Source organism: Scomber japonicus, chromosome 3 (genome assembly GCF_027409825.1).
Source record: "Scomber japonicus isolate fScoJap1 chromosome 3, fScoJap1.pri, whole genome shotgun sequence".
Classification (NCBI taxonomy): domain Eukaryota; kingdom Metazoa; phylum Chordata; class Actinopteri; order Scombriformes; family Scombridae; genus Scomber; species Scomber japonicus.
The window spans coordinates 26,788,995-26,809,921 of NC_070580.1; the positions used below are offsets into that span (position 1 = coordinate 26,788,995).

A 20,927-nucleotide genomic window follows, 5' to 3' on the forward strand; every position below is an offset into this window, starting at 1 on the left:
TAACATCAGTTTGATTAATCATTACGTTGTAATTGCATATTTGGAGTAAACCACACGATGTCAGAATTTTCTAGAAGAACTGGACAGGGAAACCAGTCAGTCTTGTCTCAAAAATAGTTTATTAACAATGTTCATGTTCACTTCAGATCAAACATTCACTACAACACTTTCTGTTTACAAAGCATTATTATAATGGGCTTTTATATAAATCTGGAACCTTTATAATTTCAAATACTTCCAGAGAAAGAAAGAAAAGTTACACAACACTGAGCAGAAGCTGTTCCCAAAGATGTGTGCCTGTTAGTGCTTGTGTGTGTGTGTGTGTGTGTGTATGCACACTGTATAGACCTATGGTTTACTCAAGCATGCATCAACATCATAAGGACAATATTTGATTTATCTGCGTACACATAAACAGCTGTATAGTACATGCTTGTAGTGATATGTTCAACACTAAACTCTGCTGCTCTAAGGCAGTGGTTCTCAACGTGAGTCCGGAGACTCTCAGGGGTCCTCAGCAAAAAGGGGATTTATTTTGACTATAATTCCATCCATAAGTAACACAATGGCAAAATGTATGACTATGTTGGTCATGAGATTAATACATTTTATGTAATAAGACATCTAAAAGCAAAAATCTTATCAGATGGGGCACATGGAACAAAATCTCAATAAATGGAGGTCCATAGTCAAATTTGTATGAGCGTAGGGGTCCTTGATTTAAAAAAGTTTGAGAACCACTGCTCTAAGGAAATCCTTTCATCATTATGCTGTGCTAACATTACTTGACTTTATCTCTGCTGACCTTTAATTTCCAAGAATTCCTTGGTGTTAAGCTTGTTGAGACCCGTGAACGTCGTGTCACAGCTATGAAACGCAAAACTCAAGACTTGTGTTTTCATTGATAGAAATCTTTAGTGTCTTTAGGATCTTAATCTGTTTGCTCTCGCCTCATTAGTGTGCTTTTTCTTCCACATAAATGCACAAAGTCCAGAATTAAAGACAGTACATTCACTCTTTTAAAGATCTGAGGTAACATTAACATGGTGCTTGTGAGTGTGTGATTGCAATCAATGCCCTCTCTCCTCAAAAACCCCCCCAAAAGAAACCACATCTACACTTCAATTGAGCTGTGGAAAATACAACTAGTTCCAAAGTTGTAACCTCTCCACTGGATCACAAAGTGTATTTTCTTGGCCAGTAGAGGGTATAAAGTTGCATTACAATATAAAAGATACAGATCTTGCCAGCTGGTAGGTTTGCTGCCTTCACTGGCTTCATAAGGAGCATGCATGCAACATCAAAGATATTGTTTTGTCACACACATTTCAACATCCACCCTCCATGCAACACAGGGACATGTACAGTACATGAATGAGCAACAGAGGCAGAAAAAAGGAATGCTGTGAAGAGTCTGTGCCTGGGGACAGTTGCTGGGCCTTTCAAGCATTGTATAATAAGCCATTCTACTTCAAGTTTACAATCGAGTATTCTGAGAGGACACGTGAGAAAACTGGGACCAGGAAATGGCCTTTTACATCCATCACACTGCTATAAAACAAATTCAGTGTAGGCCCTTAAGGATCTACAGCCTCTTAGATGCAAGACATAAAATGTCAAGGGTGGGAAGATCAAGATATAGATCATGAGAACACAGACCAATCAGCCTAATTTTCCTCTTATCACAGTTGTACTTTTTTTCATAACAACTTCAAAACCATTAAAGGGCGTGCTTGTGGCTGCGGACATGTTTTTCCAGAATATGCAATCTCACAAATTTTGTCATTTTCCTGTGATTCATTCTTGACGCAAAACTACATGACGTAAATTGTCATTAACTAGAACATCTGTAAGATATTTTAACTGAGAACACAAACCTTTTTTAACTAATGACACCTTTTGCTTCATCATTACAAGCTGTTCTCTGTTGAGGTCATTCTTGACCTTGTCATTCAGTGTCAGGTTGGCATGGAGCAGCTGGTCTATCTGGTCTGGGAAAGATACACCGAAAGGCACACCAGAACAGAGAAGGCACCAAGGAAAAACAAACTCCTTATACACAACTCAGCTCCTCTCAAACATGTGAAGAATGTTGTCCGATTGGAAACATCCACACGTAAAGGCTAACAGCTCTGACGAGATGTACACAACTGGGCAAACCCGTCTAACACACACGGATTCAAACAGCGGGTGTGACCGGCTCACTTGAATTGTAGCAGAAGGAGAGCTCAACTCCATCACTCACAATAAACAAACAAGGGTGGTTTCACCAGACCTTGGCTTCCATGTTATTTCTGTTTCAGCTGTGTCATCTCCCTGTTGGTCCTAACAGCCATTGTGCATAGATGAGTCATATTGGCTTGTGTCTTGGCTGGCCAGTTCTCACTCCCCTTTCTGGGTCCACTACACAAATGAGCGACAGTTATGGAGGGATGCGTGTGAATAATCAGATCTTAAACAGAATGCAGATCACTCCTATCACATTACAGAAGCAGCTACCTATCTTTATCCTCAATGTGAGCGGACTGAGCATAGAGAATGTTGATGGGAACGCTGATGTTTCACATCAACAAAAATGACACAAGCAACCATTTGTTGTGCGTGACGAGTTGTCAACAGCACTGAAAGCCTTAGTTATGGCTTTGCTCAGGTTTCACAATGACAACACTGTGTGAAATGAGCTACAATACAATGGAGAGGCCCTCAGCTGAAATGTTAGCTAGCTGACACACATGAGAAGTAGATGGTGGTGTACAAACTTTAAAAAAAGGCACTAGCTTTTATGGTCAAAAGATACTTTCATTCTCTATCACAAAAGCTACCATGATAAACAGAAGTGATATAAACAGGACAGCCTGGACTGTTTGGACAAGACCTTACTCAAGAAGACTTTATGCTAGCAAGAAGGGACGCTGCTTGCCCGAGCTCATGAAGAACAATATTGCATACAATTATGTGCATCTATCACTGCCTCGTTACATTACAAATATAAAGAGAAACATAGTAGGAAAACACTCTACATGTAGAGACAGATTTTGGGATAACTCATCATGATCATGAAAAAAAGCAAATCAACAAGGAACTTTAAACATCAATTTCTAACCATGGTTGTAATATAGACAAAGTCCATTTCCTGTATTAGGTTTATTTGCGTGTGATTCATCTGTCTGCCTCTTGTCATGAAATGCTAGATACAGTACAAAGATGCCATTTGGTAAAAGGTCAGTCCATTTCATGTGTGGTGTTTTTTTTTTTTTTTTTTCCTCCTGTTGGTCAGTTGATTTTACGGTGTCTGGACTGATCGAATGCATCAGCTTCTCACAGCAGCGTGCAGCCGCTTCTCTTCTTACGCTTGCGGACCTGAAGCGCTGCTCTAGTGGCCATCTCAAACACTTCCCGCACGCCGTCCTTGGTCTTGGCAGAGCACTCCAAGTAGCCAAAAGCACTGATCCTGTTGGCCATTTCTCTGCCTTCATCTGTCTTCACTGGCTCCTGTATGGTTAGATAAGATATTGTTAGAAAATCAAATTATGTCCTCGCGTTTTTATGACTTATCTACACTGTATTGTAATGATAACAAATTTATCAAGCAGATAAAAACAGAACCACAGGTACACTTCATCAGTAACTCCCAGCCACATCATAGCTTACGCGTGTGGGGGCAACAATGTCTGTTTGACCACATAAATCCAAAACACTTGAACTGATGACTTTGTGCTACTCTTTGTCTAAGTGTTCCTGATTTTTTTACAGAAAGGAAAAGCTGACAGTGGCGTCTGAAAGAGCTGGAGAGCTTTGTCAACATGTTGCTATTATCGTGACCAGCTGGACCTGGAGACAGACACAGAATGGACGATAGTGCCTTTCTGTGACACAGTAAAGCAATATGTTGCTGTCATAATAGTATGACTGAAAGGCCAGTAACAGCCTTTTCAGACTGTTGTGATCATTTGTTCCAAAGGGGAAGTTAACTCTCAGTGACAGACGAGTAACAAAAAAAATCTCTCTTAAAAAGGAAGAATGTGAAGTATTTTATTTCAATTAATGTTACATTAAAAACAAGTTTTCTTTTGTGTTTTTGCTACACATTTTTTACACCTGTTGTCAATATGTTGTCATTTCACTGTTATTATTTCAGTCTACTTTTCCTGTAAAACATCTATTGCATGTTTATTTTTACTGGAAGAGGGATCCGTCTTCTAATACTGATGTTTATCCATTTTTCTCCCTTAAAAGTTTTTTGGTGACAATCTTCCTTCTTTGTTGAGGGTCTGAGGTTAAAGGGTGTCTATGTTGTATAGACTGTAAAGCCATTGAAAGCAAATTTGTGATTTCAGGCTATATAAATAAGACTGACTTAACTAAATAGTTTTTCTTGGAATTCAGAGGACAGGAATGCTGAACAGCATTATAGGGCAACTTTTTTGAGCTTCACGTTTTTTCTTGGGTTTCTTAACGTCCTTGAACAGGTTTAAACAATTATGTCTGAGTTCAGACTGACAAAAACAAATGTAGCACCCTCATTCATTTGAACGAGGCCAGTCCAGTGGAAAAAACAAAACAAAAAAAATGCTAGGTTATCCTTCAAAGTTGAGACACATTAAACTTTTATGAAACGCAACATCATCCAGTAAGACTCTGTAGTGACCAATAAAAAAAATGTTCAAGCACATATTCCTCATAGATAAGTTTGTAACATGAATAGTGTACTTCTAGAGTTGTAAACTTCTTCTAGAGTTCAGATGGATAACTGCACTGCGTGGAAAAGATGCAGCCCTCTCATTAATTTCAATGAGAGCACTGCAGGAGGCTAATGTAGAGAATCCTGCCAAAGAAATTGAGGGTTATGCAGCAAAAAAGTTAAATCTTTTCACACATTTGCTGCAAAAAAAAAAAGTGTACTGTGTTGGCCAATTAAATAGGTGCAAGCTCACATTTCTAGTAGAATCATTTGTAATATGAACGGGGTAATTCAACATTTTACCAAGTGATTGTGGAGACAATGTTGTATAATCGTGTCTCTATTATAAAGTATTTGGATTTAAACGTATGGCTCTACTAGTCAAACCAGCCTTACCGCATTACACATTATAGTCTCTGTGATACGTCAGGCTTCTGGCGCCTGAGGACAGAAGAACGGCCTATTTGGCACATAATAACTGCCTGATTACCACAATCTACAGTTCATTGACCTTCGGAGGATTTTTATACCTGCTTCATCTTGGCCAGCTCTCTCCGTGTGTGCTCATCATTCCTCAGGTCCTTCTTGTTTCCAACCAGGATGATGGGGACATTGGGACAGAAGTGCTTCACCTCAGGCGTCCACTTCTCAGGAATATTTTCTGTCCCGGGAGAGACATGTAGTGAGCAGAGACACTCAAGAGAGCGACTATAAAAAGGGACAGCTAGTGCAGAGTCACGGCACAGAACACTTCTCATGATGGATTGCTCTGCAGACTGCCTGAGGCAAAGATGTTTTTAGCTGCACTAATCCTACTTCCCATGAAGTCCATTAAGGCATTTAACAAACAGCTTGCTTGGCTGATATGAACTGCCCTGATTCTCTGAAGATAAATACGGTAACAAAATATCACTTTAAGAAAATAAAAGTTGTGCCTTTCACAATTTTGTCATAATCATCATCATCATCATCATCATCATCATCATCATCATCATCATCATCATCATCATCATTAAACTTTATTTATTTTCTTGAGGATACATTGAGGGATGACCCTAATTTTCAATGGTGACATAAAAACAAATCAAAAAGCAGAAATACAGAAATCAATTACTAATTAAACAAGTACATTTAAGAACATTCAGATTTTAGTAGTATATTAAAGTAAAAGTAAAAAGTAAAAGTTAAAGTATATTTCTGAAGGGTCATAATGGTATCTGGGGAAAGATATTTAAAGAGCGTTGAACATTATTCCATGAGTCTGGACCATAAAATCTTAAAGCAGTCTGAGATCTGAACTGACCCAGGAAACATGAGGGCAGGTTCGTTAAGTGCCTACGTTGATGTTTATAAGCAGGGTGTGGTAATTAGGTCATCATGTTATATAATAAATACAAGCTGCCCAGTTTATCCAATTTAGACTAACCTGTTTAAATGAAGGATATATATATAAAACATCTCAAATAGGCCATGTCAGCAGTTCCTTACCTAAACTGTCTGGGCTGTCGATGGAGAAGCACATGAGGATGACATCTGTATCAGGGTAGGAGAGAGGCCTCAATCTGTCGTAGTCCTCTTGGCCAGCAGTATCCCACAGAGCCAACTCCACCTTGAGAAAAAGGCAAAAGAAAAAGGATTTAAAAAGCAGAAAACACAATCAAGACACATTAACTATAGATGAAGGTTATCTTCATTTTGGAAACCAAGTGATTTACCCATTACTCATACATGTCATTTTGTTTAGTTTTGTAATTTGAACACATCATAAGAGCTTAAAATGAAAATGACCCGTCTGCCCAGAGGAGATGTAATTTGGCTCCCTGATTTAGGATGAATACAAAAAGAAACATCACGTCATTTGTGATGAAGTTTACTTTATCTTCCGCTGAGAGTTGTAACTATTTTGAATATGACGTCTGAATCTTGGAGCAGGGGATGAGTAATTTTCCCAAAGGCCAATAAGCAAACAGAATACAACAACAGCTTAGCCTTTGGAGATTTATCTCCTCTTGCTACAAATATCTTGCATCTCAAGCATAACTTGGTGTTGTCCTGTGTGTGCTTTACTACGGTTTCTTTCCTCATTTGTGGGAAATTCAGTGCACAGATATTTGCTTGTTGTAATCGCTGTGGCTCTGGCCTAATCAGCTTCATAAGTCTGTTGACAGTGTGGTGGAAATGAACTTGGGGACTGGCCTTATCCCATCACACCACTGATTAATTCAATTAGGGAAAGTGGGAGATTAGTGAGCATCAAACCAGATACCTTCTGTCCCTGTACGGGCATTAACTGTAAGTCTTTGCTTGACTCCACTCTGCAGCTGACTCAGTATGTTCAAGGTGGGAATTTTTTTTTTTTGCAAAAGTTTTAAATACTGGAACTTCACTGAATGACAAAAGATTCTGGTATGCCCACAAAGAGCACAAGCATCAGTCAACAGTCCCAAAATAGAGGTTTGCAGAGGCAGAGGGTGGGAGGTGGCAGCACACTGTTGAGTCTGCATGAGCAACCAGAGCGGTTATGTTCCCACTGGACTTGTTGTAAGCGGCAGACTTTGGGGAGGAAAAGAGAGGGGAAAAAACAGCTATTTTTAGAATCAGTCCAATCCACAGTAGGTGAGAGAAAGAAAATGTTTTTTACTCTCAAGAGGGGGGAAGAACTCAAATTTAGGGACTCGGAGCACAAATCTAATCCAGCTGGTTATATAATGGTCTTGATGGGATGAGCAATCCTCAGGAGAGAAACTTAAGGAGCCCACACTCATATCTTTACCGAAATGATCCCCTTCTAGACCAACATCCATCACGGATACCTAAGTTTATATTTCCTGTCCAAAACAGTTAACCCCTCCTTCCATCTCAGTGAGACCAGGACAGGAAATGAGAGACGGTTATCGGACAAGAGGAGGGGGGTCCTGTGGGGAAGGTGGGGGATTGCCAGGAGACGTTCCTGTTCCCTGTCTGAACAGGAAGCTGGGAAGTAGAGTCATTTCCTGTTTTGCCAAGTGGTGATCCTGCAGCGGCGGTCAGCTCAAGAGAACAAAACCCTTTGACATAACAAGCCATCTGCGGCTCAGACCGAACGCTCGCTGACCAACTCCCCATGACTCAGATTGAAGACAACACGCACACATACACACAAAGACACACACATGCACACACACAGCCCAAAATTACTCATTCACTACCCCCCATTGTCATTGAATTTTTTTTAACATTGTGGACAGATTTACACACCCAGAGATCACACAAAATAAACAAATATAACAAACAGACTGATGCTGTGTTCATTTCATATATTTCATATTGGAACTACCATAAGAGTTTCCAACTTGTAAATATTGTTTACGTCAACCTCTAAGTCGTAATTACGACTGGGAAACTGGAATGTTCTGAAAGCTCTAATTTATCTGACTTGGCACTTAATAATACCGAACTGCCTGAAAACCAAACTAACATGGGCACCTCATGTTAGCCAAAATCCGTCATTCAATATAATTATCTTTCTGAACCTTCCCATCCATCCTGCATAGTGTGAACGTGGTATAATTGTTTGCTAAACCCCTCCCTCAAAAAGTGACTGTGCATCACTTTGCACAAGTTTTTTTTCCCCTAGACTTCACAAAAATAAAAAATACAAGAGCAAAAGTGTAATGAACAGACACTAATGAATGCAGAACAGTAGACGCCATTATAAGGATTTAGCATAGTAATTTAGTAAATGAGTTTTTTTGTTTGTATCACACATATATTATTGTTCCATGCTTTGTTTGTTTCAAGATTATTTTTATATGAGGGGATCTTTAAACAGTGTGTTTATCAGCTGTAAAACAAAATGAAACATGCTGGTAAATGACTGTAGGACCTACAGTGTCGAATGAACCCAGCATTACTTCAAGCCCAAGAAGCATTTTATACTACATTATTTTGTGTGACTAAAAAGTAATGTGCATCTCATACTTAGATTACGCATTTCCCCAAAATTGTGGAAGCTGGTCCTGGATGTTACTATATCAGAGTTTAGGTTAATATTAGCAGCTCTGTCCTGTTGTTTATTGGATTTGGGGAAGTTGACACTTCAACGACCCCAGCAAATGTTGGTATTCTAAGTATGAAAGTTAATCTGCTAAACAACATAATGATTGAACAGAAACGGTTGTTTTCCAACACATGGAGCTAAGGTTAACTTAATTAGCAAAACTGCTTGCGAGAGCTGATAAAATCTGTAAGCCACAGTTGTTATTTCAGTCGACTATAAATGAGAAGCCTGCTTCTGTCTGCCTTTGTCTGAAATCAAGGACCCTTTGTTTCAACAATTAAGAATTTCGAGTGGCAAATCTTTCACATTATGATTTTATGCATGCACTGCACACATGCCTGTGGGACTCTGCTGCCCTTTTCACAGCAGACCGATTGTAACTTGTCAAAGCAGGAAACAGGTGCAATTAATAACATTAACCACCCCTATGGTTAATGTTATTTTTTCCTCCTATGAAATGTTAAAATGTCATGAAAAGGGTCTATTAGATCATCCATATTATCTAAGGACAGTGTTGCCTCATGAAACAAATAGAAAAACTTTCTCTGTTACATGACATGGACACTATCAGTAATCTTAATGGTACAAACCTGTTTCCCGTCAACCTCGATATCAGCTATGTAGTTCTCAAACACTGTGGGGACGTAGACTTCAGGAAACTGGTCTTTACTGAAAACGATGAGAAGACATGTTTTCCCGCAAGCTCCATCTCCGACGATTACCAGCTTCTTCCGAATGGCTGCCATCTCTGGAAACAAGAGGAGGGGGTTTTCCATGAATTTGTCACAGACAGACATTTAAATGGGCCCTTGAGTGCCAAAATTATCAGCAGTACCACAAAAAGGAAAAACAAACTTTTTTTTAGTATAATGGCAGATTTCCTCTGTCATGCTGGAGGAATGACTCAGACAACACAGCCCTGCTCTGACATCTAGTTGTGTGCGTGCTACAGATACTTCAACTTTTTTGTAGACTTTAAGATACACCAAAAACACAATGTTGTTCTTTTTTTTTTCTTCCCCTTATGCCGTGTGGCTCCAAAGAGACCCTTCTGACATCCGTGACTGACAGTGCTGCTTCACACTGATCTGCATGTTGTCACAGACAGCTGCAGTCACAGACCTTGAATCCCCAATGCCAAATCTAGACTACAAAGGTACATGAAGACCAGAGGAAGAAGAGGAGGAGGAGAAGGAAGATTGTGGAGTGAAGGAGAGGAGAAACAGAGGAGGGGGTTGGAGACAAGCTGGGACATGAAGGAATGTGCTATCAGGCCATTCACTCCTGTTCCCGCCCTGTTTGTTTCCCTCTGCAGCTCGTGTGGAAAAGAAAAGCTTCCAGGAAATTAGAGCAGCTGGTGAAGTACTTGTGTTAGTGTCCTAAAAAGCAGACAAAACACTACTCTCTCTGCTTTTTACTTCTATGGATGCTCCTTCAGTTCTCTTTTGGGAATACCGATAGTTGCCAATATCATAATTATCTCTAAATTAAGAGAGTTAAACTGTTCAGCCCACATGCTGTACCTGTGTTAAGGTGTAATTGCTTACATGGGATTTAGCTATTTCTCTTTAATATAAAAGCATACAACCACACTTCAAGCCTATAAAAGCCGACACTTTGCTGGTTTATTGTGCACAAAATACAATCCATTGAACCAACTGAATCAAAACACATTTTTGTAATAGATCCTGGAAGAGAGGACTGGTTTAGCTGGTGTGTGTGCAGGCTGCGTGAGGATGAGTTAGCAGTGCAGCTGATGGATGAGCCGGGGCCCTGCTGCCTGGGAGCAGCTGTGCATATAGTCATTTGGCTCCTCACCTCATCCACTTTCTGCCAGACAGTCTTGACAGCAATCCTCTTCACGAGGGCACCCACTTATCAGGGGAAATTCATCTTTCAGTGCTGTGGGCAAAACTTTTGAGTTGAATCTGACCTCACGCCCACTTTTAATCTCTGCCTTGATGCATAGCAACACCAAATCTTCCAACAAGGACAATCAAACTGTTGACTGAATGTGTGTTGGTTTGGTATGATGGTGCAACTAATTCAAGTTAAGCAAAACAGACATGGCTTCTTTCAAATAGTTTCTTACATGCAACACAGGACGATATGTGCAGATATGTGCAATCTGAGGAGAATGTGTTACTTACTGTATTAAATATACTAATAATATATATATATGAATAGGACACCACATATTTCAGGCACTATAAAACACAAACTGTACAAGTCATTGAATAGTGTATATAGTGGTTGATATACATGGCTGTAACTAACAATTATTTTCATTTTCAATTAATCTGTAGGTTACTTTCTTAATTAATTGATTTAAAATGTCACAAAATGATATAAAATGTTGATCAGTATTTCCCAAAGCCAAAGGCACAACCCAAAATGTTTTGTTCTGTCCCAACAAATAGTCCACAACCAAAATATATTCAGTTTTACGGTCATAGAAGACAAAAGAAAACAGAAAATATTCACATTTAAGAACCAGAGACATTTAGCATTTCTTTCCTTTTGATCAACTAATCAATTAATCAACTAATTTTAGCAGCTCTACTAATATATAAATTACAATGTACATTTATGAACGCTTATAATTGTCCTCAAAATGTAGAATGAGTGACAAGAGGTCAAAATAATCTGAAATATGTACATTAAATATGTGCAAAAGTATATTTTATGCATTACAAGTGAGCAAAGAAACCAAGGAAAGAATAAAAAGAAGTAAAGAAGAGAATAAATTATTACCCTGCCCTATTTCCACTGATATTTAGACTTGGCATACCCAGTAGGCACACTGGAAATGTTGGGCGAGTTTTCTCGTTTGACAGTTTTATTAACATCTTGGTTTCTCTTTCCCTCTTAGGGAAATTCTGGTCATGGTTTGATCGTATTTTCTGCCTTTTAGCCTGAGGCCCACTCCTTCTGGTCCCGTGTACTTTGTTACAGCTACACAGATTTTGCCAAAAGGTTTTAATTTAGGCTGCTGTAGCAAATATTGGTGCTGCTGTTATTTCTAGCTTTTAAAAATGTATTCATAGCTATTCACTCAAAGCTGTTGACAGACTTTAAACAGACGAATGTACTATTAAATGACCATAAAAAATATATCATTCACTTCATCTGTAGTAGGAAATCCTTTTTATGATATTTAATTACATTCAACAAATCATAGAATATCTAATAACAAAGACAACTTCCTCTTTTCTTCTTCAAACATGTTTGATGTTGGCATGAATACTGATTCCAGAGAAACTGAACAGCATCTTTTACTTTCCAGAGACAGTGTTAACCAGAAAAGCTCAACTAGATATGATGGGTTCAAAGCCAAACAAGTGGGAGACAGCAGCACCAAGGCCTCAGAGGCTCACCCTGTAAAACAAAACAATCCACTTCCTGTTCTGTGAAGCCTGGGAGGAGCTCTTGGCTACAGCTCTGTTTGGACAGGCCTCAGCAGAGCCAGGACACGGAGAGGGCTGCCAAAGGCGATGCAACACACCAAAGCACGCATGCATGCTTACCCCCACATACATGCCCATGTAAACAGTCCCAGGAATATTTGGAGCCTATGAAGGAACATCTCAGCACATTGGCAAAAGGAAATTATACATGAAAATGCCACAGTTATAAAATGTGACGAATACCTATGACTGATGCCCTCAATTTAGGCTCTTATGGATACTAATGAAAGCAACAACAAGGACAAAGTTCAGGGAGTTGCTGGTGGTAACTGATTTAACTGGAGTTGTAATCCAGATGATTAAGCCTGTTAATCATGATTCATCCAGAAATCATTCTCTCAACACTCATATCAAAGCCTCATCTCACTCTGACTCAATCAAAATGACTGGGCAGAAATCATCAGCAGCCCCTGTCAGCTGAATGACCTTTGACCTCGGCACAACACTGAATGGGAGTAAAAGGCGTCTCTGTGAGATCAACCGTAGTCGTGAAAGTTGCGACAGGAAACAGAAATAGTTCAACATTATTCTGTTGGCTTTACATAAACATCACTCAGATCAGGGTGCAGACATTTTCATTGGTCTGTGGCAACACAACTGAGATTTATCAGCTGGTGCAGCGAGATATGCTACAACATATTTATAAAGCCTTTAAATCATGCAGAAATTGATTTAGGACTGACTGTAAAATGAGAGACAGCAGGAACACTGAGTGACTTATAGACTCAGACAACACAAATAATGAATTAATCAAGAAAGTAATCTGATACCTAATTGATAATGAGAAGTTTGATTCTGCTCTAGCTTATTCTTCTAGCATTCTTTTAAAAAGAAGCATTGCCTAATATGGTGTGAGCAGTCAAGTCAAGTACATTTTATTTGTATAGTCCAATATCACAAATAAAAAATTTGCCTCAGGGGGCTTTACAATCTGTGGAGCAATACAACATCTTCTATTCTCAGACCCGCTATCTGGATGTGGAAAAAAACTCCCTAAAAAAATGCTTTTAGGGGAAAGTGAGAGAAAAAAAGTTTTCCTTTAATCTTCCTACGACTCTTCGTAATTACGGTGCAACCCGCTGTGATGATAAGGAATAATATCCTCAGAGGCAGCTTTATGTCATGATCAATTAAATATTACGTCTAAAATTGTTTTTTTATGCGGAACCAAATTTTTTCAGACACACTCATTCTGTCATAATTATCCTCTGGATTTCAAAGATTATTATTACAATGTCTATTTATTTCTTTTACCATTATAAAAGCCAGAACTTATGTCAGCAGACACTTATGATCTACATACAATTAACAAGTTCTACTTTTGTGTCTATCAACACACTTAAAAAGGTCAAAATTAACTTGATAATGTTAAATGATAATACAATGAGGCATAATACTCAATGGACAGAAAATAGAAAATGAATGGGCAACAATTCCCATCATTTATTTAAGTTATTATCACAAGAAATACCAAACATTCACAAGGCTTTCTCTACTTTATATCAATTTAAATATGTTATCTTTAGGGTTTGGGTAGCCAAATCAAGTAAGTTTGGGATATTTTACTGACTAAATGATAAACTGATGAATCAAAAGAAGAATATACAGATGAATTGATGATGAAAGTAATGATCAGGTGCAGACAAACCATAACAAAAGCAGAGGAAGTATGGAAGCTGTAACAGTCTGTGTGTTCACTATCAAAACTTGATCCAAAACCAACAGGAGGAGTCATTGAAACACGTAGGAAAGCAAAGAACCATTGCTTCCTACAACTATTTGAGCAATGCCCTGGGTTAATGAACACACCACCTCTTTCTTTCTTTCATTCTTTCTTTCTCTAAGGAGGTTTCCTGAGGCTTAGGGGCCAACAGGAGTTATGCAACAAGCTAAGCAGAGTTAGCACAGTGCAGAGCGTGACCCCAACCGACGAGGTAAAGCTGTCTTTCAATTCTCATGACTTTAATATCAACAATGCAAAACAAAGACAAACAGTCGGCCAATAAAAGACGTGTTGTTCCTGAGATGGTAATGATGATGACTTTTTTGTTCTGAGGTTCTGCAAACAAGCAAACATATAACAGGAAATGAGTCCTGGTGTGATTGTTGTGCTTGTCTAACAGGCTTTACAGTGCTGCACCTCTTTCTTTTATATACTTCAGTAAACTCGGAGAGCCCTGAGTTACAGATCAGCTGATATAAAACAGTAAAAAGTTATTTCCTTGGTTTCCAGTGTTAACGTTACACAGCAGCAGTTGTCAAGGAGCCCAGTCCAACTCTGGTTGTAGATAAAAAGGCTTCATAACTAACAAAGCAATAAAAGCAAGGCTGGATTTTAACAGTTTGGCAGATAAACATTCACCCAGAGATTAAAACTCACTCTGAATCTGTGGAACAACACAAAACGTATTATTAACTTGAGAATAAAAATTACTTTTCTTTTTTTTTACAAGAATGTTCCCCAGCATCTTTGGCTCCCTAACAATGACTCATTTCTCATTAAGGAATTTCGTTTTGGTTTTCTTATTTCATTAGCGAACTGAAAGCGTGCAAGAATTTTCTTCACCTCGCCGAGTCTGTCTGAGAAATGGGCCAAAGTTCATAAACTTTCAGAGGCTGAGACAGAGCAGACAGCCTGCGACACCGACTGTCTGTACCACCTGAATCTGCACATGAAAACATCTTATCTGATTCAATCCGACAGGAGAGACAGACAACGGATCCAAGGGAGGATCGGACATTTGGTGACCACTCAAAAACTAAGCTTACAAGAAAAGGTTCACACTGGTTCGGATCAAGCATTTGTGACACAATGTAGAGGTTCCTTCCTGTGGACTGTGGACGGCAGATCAGTTCAGGCCTTTTGCATTCTTTGGACGCATGTTGCTAACACACCAGCCCTAATGAGTCATGATTTTACTGGTACACCCATGATGACACCCAAATGACCCAATGTCCCAACAGTCAACCAGCCCAAGAAATGAAACCAGGAATGACATCTCTCTTACCGACAATGACCTACTTATCTATACAAAGGACCTCTCTCAGAATCTAAATAGAACATTAAGAACAACTTTTTTTAAAATTAAATATGACTTTTATGTTAAAGGAACAGTTCAACATTTTCAATCACATCCTCAAATGTCTTGTTTCATCCTGATCAACAGTTTATTATCACAGGAGTTATTAATTGATTATTAAAATAGTTAGCAACTGGTGGATTATCAGACTAAATGTTTCAGCTCTACACTGTCCGGTAACTACTAGCTAGCAGCTGGTTAGCTTAAGTTAGCATAAATAAATCTCTACTGGCTTTCTGGCAATCTCACAGTGACAAGACTATAACAGGAAGAAGTCACTGCTCCCAGCCAGGAAATAGTCCATCAAATAAACCCCTGTAAAACTGCAGTCCAACACTTTCATGAGTATGATATCAATCTTCTCTTCTCAAATATTTATTATATTTATATTTAGTATTTCCCAAAATGTTGGACTGTTCCTTTAAATTCAGGTGGTAATGGTATCTAAACTAGATCTTGTCTAGTGATCATATCGGCTGGCCATTTTCAAATTTATGGCAGCCTGATCCCCCTCATGGCTTCAGTCAAGTAGCCATGAATTTATAAATTGGCTAAAGGAAGAGGTCACAGATATTCCTGCCCTGAAACACCAGTGAGAGGAAGTAGGGCGAAACAAGAGAGTTGAGTCAGCTGGTGGCAGCCGGAGCATGATGAGCAGGGACAGAGACAGAGGATACACTGCATGGATTTGAAAGAACAGGCACCTCATGACTCACTTTTGTTCTATAACTTGGGTCATGAGCAGCAAACAGGGCTGAGAGAGAAGTCTGCCAGATTTCCTGAGTCTGGACACTTCTGTTCCTTCCTTAACACGCAAAGGTCCATCTACTTTACAGATGCAACTTTTTATCAATTATTTTTATAATTATTTTTTTCAATAACTGTTCATCTTTGCAGTTAATTGAGAAAATGTTTGGACCATTATGTCAGAAAGTAGTTGTAACTGACCATTACATGTTCCCAGAGCACAGGATGGCATCTTTAACCTTCTTGTTGTGTCTGACTAACACCCAGAAACCCAAAGATGTCTAGTTTACTATCATGGATGATTAAAAAACCTGGCAAATATGGTTTTAATTCATCATTAATCTTTTTTTGTCTATAAATGTCCATGACATTTTTAAAAATGGGAATTTTTTCCTCAGTCTTGGGAACATTTCCCTATTTTTCCAGGGTGCAGTACATTACGTAATCAAATGTCAAACCCAAAGATATTCACATTACACATTACAATGAAATAAAACTGCAAATCCTCACAGTGGAGAGCCTAGAAACAGATGGTGTTTGGTGTTTTTGCTTTTAAAAAATGTAATTGTTTTGTTTTCTGTCAGTCAACTAATCTATAGTAGTGATGGAGGTGATTAATCAATTACTTTGATGATCAACAATTGACAATTAATCAACAAAAACTTGATAATCATGTCTGTCCTTGTATGAGCACAAATGCCAAACTTACTAGATGCAACTTCTCAAACTCTGCTGCTATTCCATGTTTGGGTAATTCTCACATTTCAGTATCTTCTGTGTTATTCTAGTCAAAACTATTTATCTTAGTTAGTTAGTCGTTAGTTACAGTACTACAATCAGATGCAGTACAGTTATAAAACAAACTACTAATTAAAATACATTACTCTGATGACTTTCTTTGATTAACTTATTAATTGTTTGGGCTTTAACATGCCAGAAAAGTATACATATCAGTACCCATATCTTCATAATATATATCACTATAATCACTGCAACTAGTAAATATTTGGCATTTTTACCTTGATAAATGATTTCAATGATCAAAATCATTAGTAATTTTCTGTACTGATAAATTGACTAGTTTCAGCCAGCACAGGTAGGTTTGCTGTCAACATCTCTCCTCTTGTGTATCAGGGATCTATTTAGCAGGAATGCCTGTTGATGTATGTAGACTTTCATTTATTATTAAAATAATAATAATAATAATAATAATAATATGATATCATGATAATCTTGTTATTTTAAATTAAACCTTCCCAGAAAAGTGAAACCAGCTCAAGTCCTTTCAGATTCTTCTTTAAAAACATAATTAAACCATGTGTTGTTTTAAACTTGAGTATTTGGTCATAAATAACTCCATGTTCTCAGATTTCATCCTCCACATGTTTTGTTATGTTTGAAAAACCATTGTTGGCAGTTCAAACAACGCCCTCTAAGAAACAGGAGTGTTAATAATGAGGGAAATTAAGTGTGCCCAAGAATAGAAATGGCTCATTAGAAGATTTGTCATGGAGAGTTGCTTATCTCGCATCCTACCAACATACTAAAAATACAAGGACAACACACTGAGGCCCCCGGGGATCCCAGGAAACAACCAGCATAGTCAAATATTAACTTCTATCTTCTCAAAAACATTATTTGTTATGATGTATGTTATTATGTTAGGAAAGTTACAGTTAATTTCAATGTTTATTACAAAAATTCCAGCTTTTATCTCAAGTACAATCTGTTCTCAAAGGCTTCAAATTGACTTACAGCCCCTAAATGAACTGTAGTCAGTTCGGGGGTTTTTGACAGGGGTCCCACAGGACACTGACATTTTTAAAAAGCACTAATTAAACCAGAAAACAGAAAACAGAAAACAATTATATTAAATCATTAGGAACAAATTGATAAGTAAAGTCATGAAAAACTGGACAAATGGAGTAAATCACATGTGATATATGACAGAAAGTAGAGCTGTGGGGTCTGCAGGGTCCCCAGTGTGTAGGATTAATGAGGTCGCAGCAGTTGGACAGACTGTCCATACAAACAGGATCTGATCTGCTGCTTTGACTTTGAAACTAATGAAGCTATCAACAGTTGCACAGACACACACACACATACACACACACACACACACACACACACACACACACACACACACACACACACACACACACACACACACACACACTTCATTATAACCTCCGCACAGTCAGGGATTAAACTAAAACCTGAGCAGGAAAAAGGCGACTGTTAGTGTGAGGACAAGCCACCACCTTGTTCTCTCACCCAAGTAAGTGGGCTATAATTACAATGTCGCTTTATGTTTTAAAAAAAAATATTTAATCCAACTAAAGCTCTAGGTTCATAATTACCTGTCGCCAGCTGGATGAGTCCTTTTTATAAATATTAGTCCCCGCTTGCTCTCTCCTCCTGCTCGCCACACACTCACTTCTTGCTGCAGTATTCGCTAATTTCACGGAGAGGGAGCTGAGAAACGGGGCAGGCGGACAAGATCCTCCCACTGACAGCAGCCACAAGCTGGGCTTCATCAACACACACACACTTCCGTTTAGTGCCCTAAGAGTAAAACAGAGGACATAGTTACAGTTTAACACAGTTTAACACATCAGGCTTTGCTTTATCTACAATACTGAATAGATAAATTATCAATAAATAATAAATAAACAAATACACATACATAAACATATACACATATTGATTGATTGATATGTACATTTACTTGGTGTACTGTAGAGGATGATACATTTAAAAAGCCTTTAATATTTCATTGCTACTTAGTCATAGTTAAAAACATTAAGGTCTTCATTAGGACAAGTACTGATAATGGCTGGCTGAAGTGCATGGGCAATGGGTATGTTTTTAACTCTGACTATAAGTAGCTATTAAGTATTAAAGGCTCCTTAAATGTATTAGCCTCTTGAGAATGTCAGATCTTTTCAATAACTCTAAACTAGTAGGATCCCCAAACTGAAGAGCACCAGAAGGATACTGTTCTACATCCAAGCAGCACTCCATACATGTGTTTTTTGACTGATAATTGTGCCTCTAAATTTCTCACATGGTTTTATTTCAATTAATGTCTTAATGATCCAATATTTCACCAAAAATCAGGATCAAACATTATAAATAAATAAGATGGAAATACAGGAGATGATCTCATGATATAATGCCAATAAAAGAACAAACTCTTAAATGTCAAACAGATAAAAGTACTGCTGATCTCACACTGAGAGGAAAGCTGTTTCAAAGCCGAGGGGCTTGACCAAACACAGGTGGTCACCCTTGGTTTTCAGACAGGTTGGTAGAACAGATACAAGTTTTTGATGAGCTGATCTGGGCTTTAAAGGGTTAAAAATCCATATAATCTATATACTATATACTATGGCTGGCCTTGCACATCTGGCCACACCCAAAAGACTGATGTCACAACAGATGTCTTCCATCAGCTGTCAAAATAAAAACACTTGACTTACCTTAATGTATTACTTATTTCAAATAATCAATGTGAATTACGTTGACTTGTACACTTGTTTTTTCCTCAAAGCAACATCAAACTTTACGTTATATTTTGATAATTATTTTGAAGGTTATATGCCTTTACTTCCGGTGTTGTTGCCAGTGACTTGACGGAGCTGCAGTAGGCGCTGGAATCACTCAGGTCCCTCCTCCCCACCCCGGTCAAAGATGACATCATCCGTAGTACAAGAGGACTCGTGCAACAGGAGGGATGATGGGTGTGGATCTCACCAGTGTGGCCCTCTGATGAAACCCCCCACCACTCACTTCACATGGGAATAGTCACTTCCTGCAGGCTGCCAGGTATGCTGCAGACCTGTGTGCTGTGTGAATATGAGCAAAGCTGAGCATTCAGCATCAACATGTCTCTGAATTATAAAATAATTAGGGCTGCAACTGTTCTCACTATAGAAATACTGAAATCACTTTATCTGAACTGAAGACAGAAATATAGAAGGCTAAATTAATTTTCTGCATTAACATAAAGTCACTATAAGCATTTACTCAAGTGCCTATGTACAATTTTGAGGTACTTGTACTTGAATATTTCTATTTATGCTACTTTATCCATGTATTTTATATTTATTTGACAGATAATTATTTTTCACCATTATTCCATACAAAACATATTTGATCAGCTTACAAAATATGATGGATTGGTATTCATCGAGAGCCCTGCACAGGTGTTTCCAGTTTCTGTGGCTGATTAGGCCATTGTTCAAGTTACAGCTGGTCAGAACTATGCAAAGATTCATGTGAGCTCATCGTTGTCCATGTGCTAATGAGAATGAAAAATGTGCCGGCTCCTGTCTTTCTTTCTTGTTCTCTTTTCATAGACCTGTGAACCATGACTACTGTGTGGGTGGACTAAAAGTACCTTTGAACCCAAATTGATTTGCTTCATTTATATGCTGCTTACATGTTAATGTGTCAATAATAATGAATCATTAATAGAGACAATAATATGCCACATTTTTACATAATGAGTACTTCAACTTTTGATAGTTTCAGAGCAGTTTTATGATAGTCCTGCTGTACTTCTACTAAAGCAAAAACCTGTGCATGATGGGTACTTATTCAGTCATCCAGTAATCATTTCTGCACAATATACAATTCTCCTATTTTATGGTTATTTTTCATAATGACTATTACTGCCTATAAATTCATGTCATTCTTAAATAATAAATAACATCTTCGTGTTTATGTTGTACATTTGAGCCTAAGTGGGCAAAACTTTAAAAAGAAACTCAGTTTATACATATTTTACAAACGTGTTAGCCCAACAGAATAACTCTTGGGAAATTAATTATGTAAACATGTCTTCGAATAAATCCTCACTTCCACACTAGCTCATGATACTAATGACGTTAACCACAAGAGTCTAAAAC

At 38.2% G+C, this 20,927-nt stretch overlaps 1 protein-coding gene across 1 annotated transcript; it reads right to left on the reverse strand.

The window, feature by feature from the left end:
* Positions 1–37: 37 nt before the first annotated feature.
* Positions 38–18,498, reverse strand: LOC128354934 (rho-related GTP-binding protein RhoA-D-like). The gene is made up of 5 exons (XM_053315047.1): positions 18,375–18,498; positions 9,311–9,468; positions 6,170–6,290; positions 5,212–5,342; positions 38–3,492 (listed from the first exon to the last, which is right to left on the reverse strand). Exons 2-5 carry the CDS (start codon positions 9,464–9,466, stop codon positions 3,319–3,321), a joined length of 582 nt encoding a protein of 193 aa, XP_053171022.1. The 5' UTR covers positions 9,467–9,468; positions 18,375–18,498; the 3' UTR covers positions 38–3,318.
* Positions 18,499–20,927: the final 2,429 nt, after the last annotated feature.

Coding starts and splice junctions, on each gene's coding strand:
- LOC128354934 (XM_053315047.1), bottom strand. CDS start 9,466: ATGGCAGCCATTCGGAAGAAGCTGGTAATCGTCGGAGATGGAGCTTGC. Junction 6,291..9,310: donor TCGAGGTTGACGGGAAACAG/GTTTGTACCATT, acceptor CTTTTTCTCAAG/GTGGAGTTGGCTCTGTGGGA. Junction 3,493..5,211: donor AGCTGGCCAAGATGAAGCAG/GTATAAAAATCC, acceptor CTAACCATACAG/GAGCCAGTGAAGACAGATGA.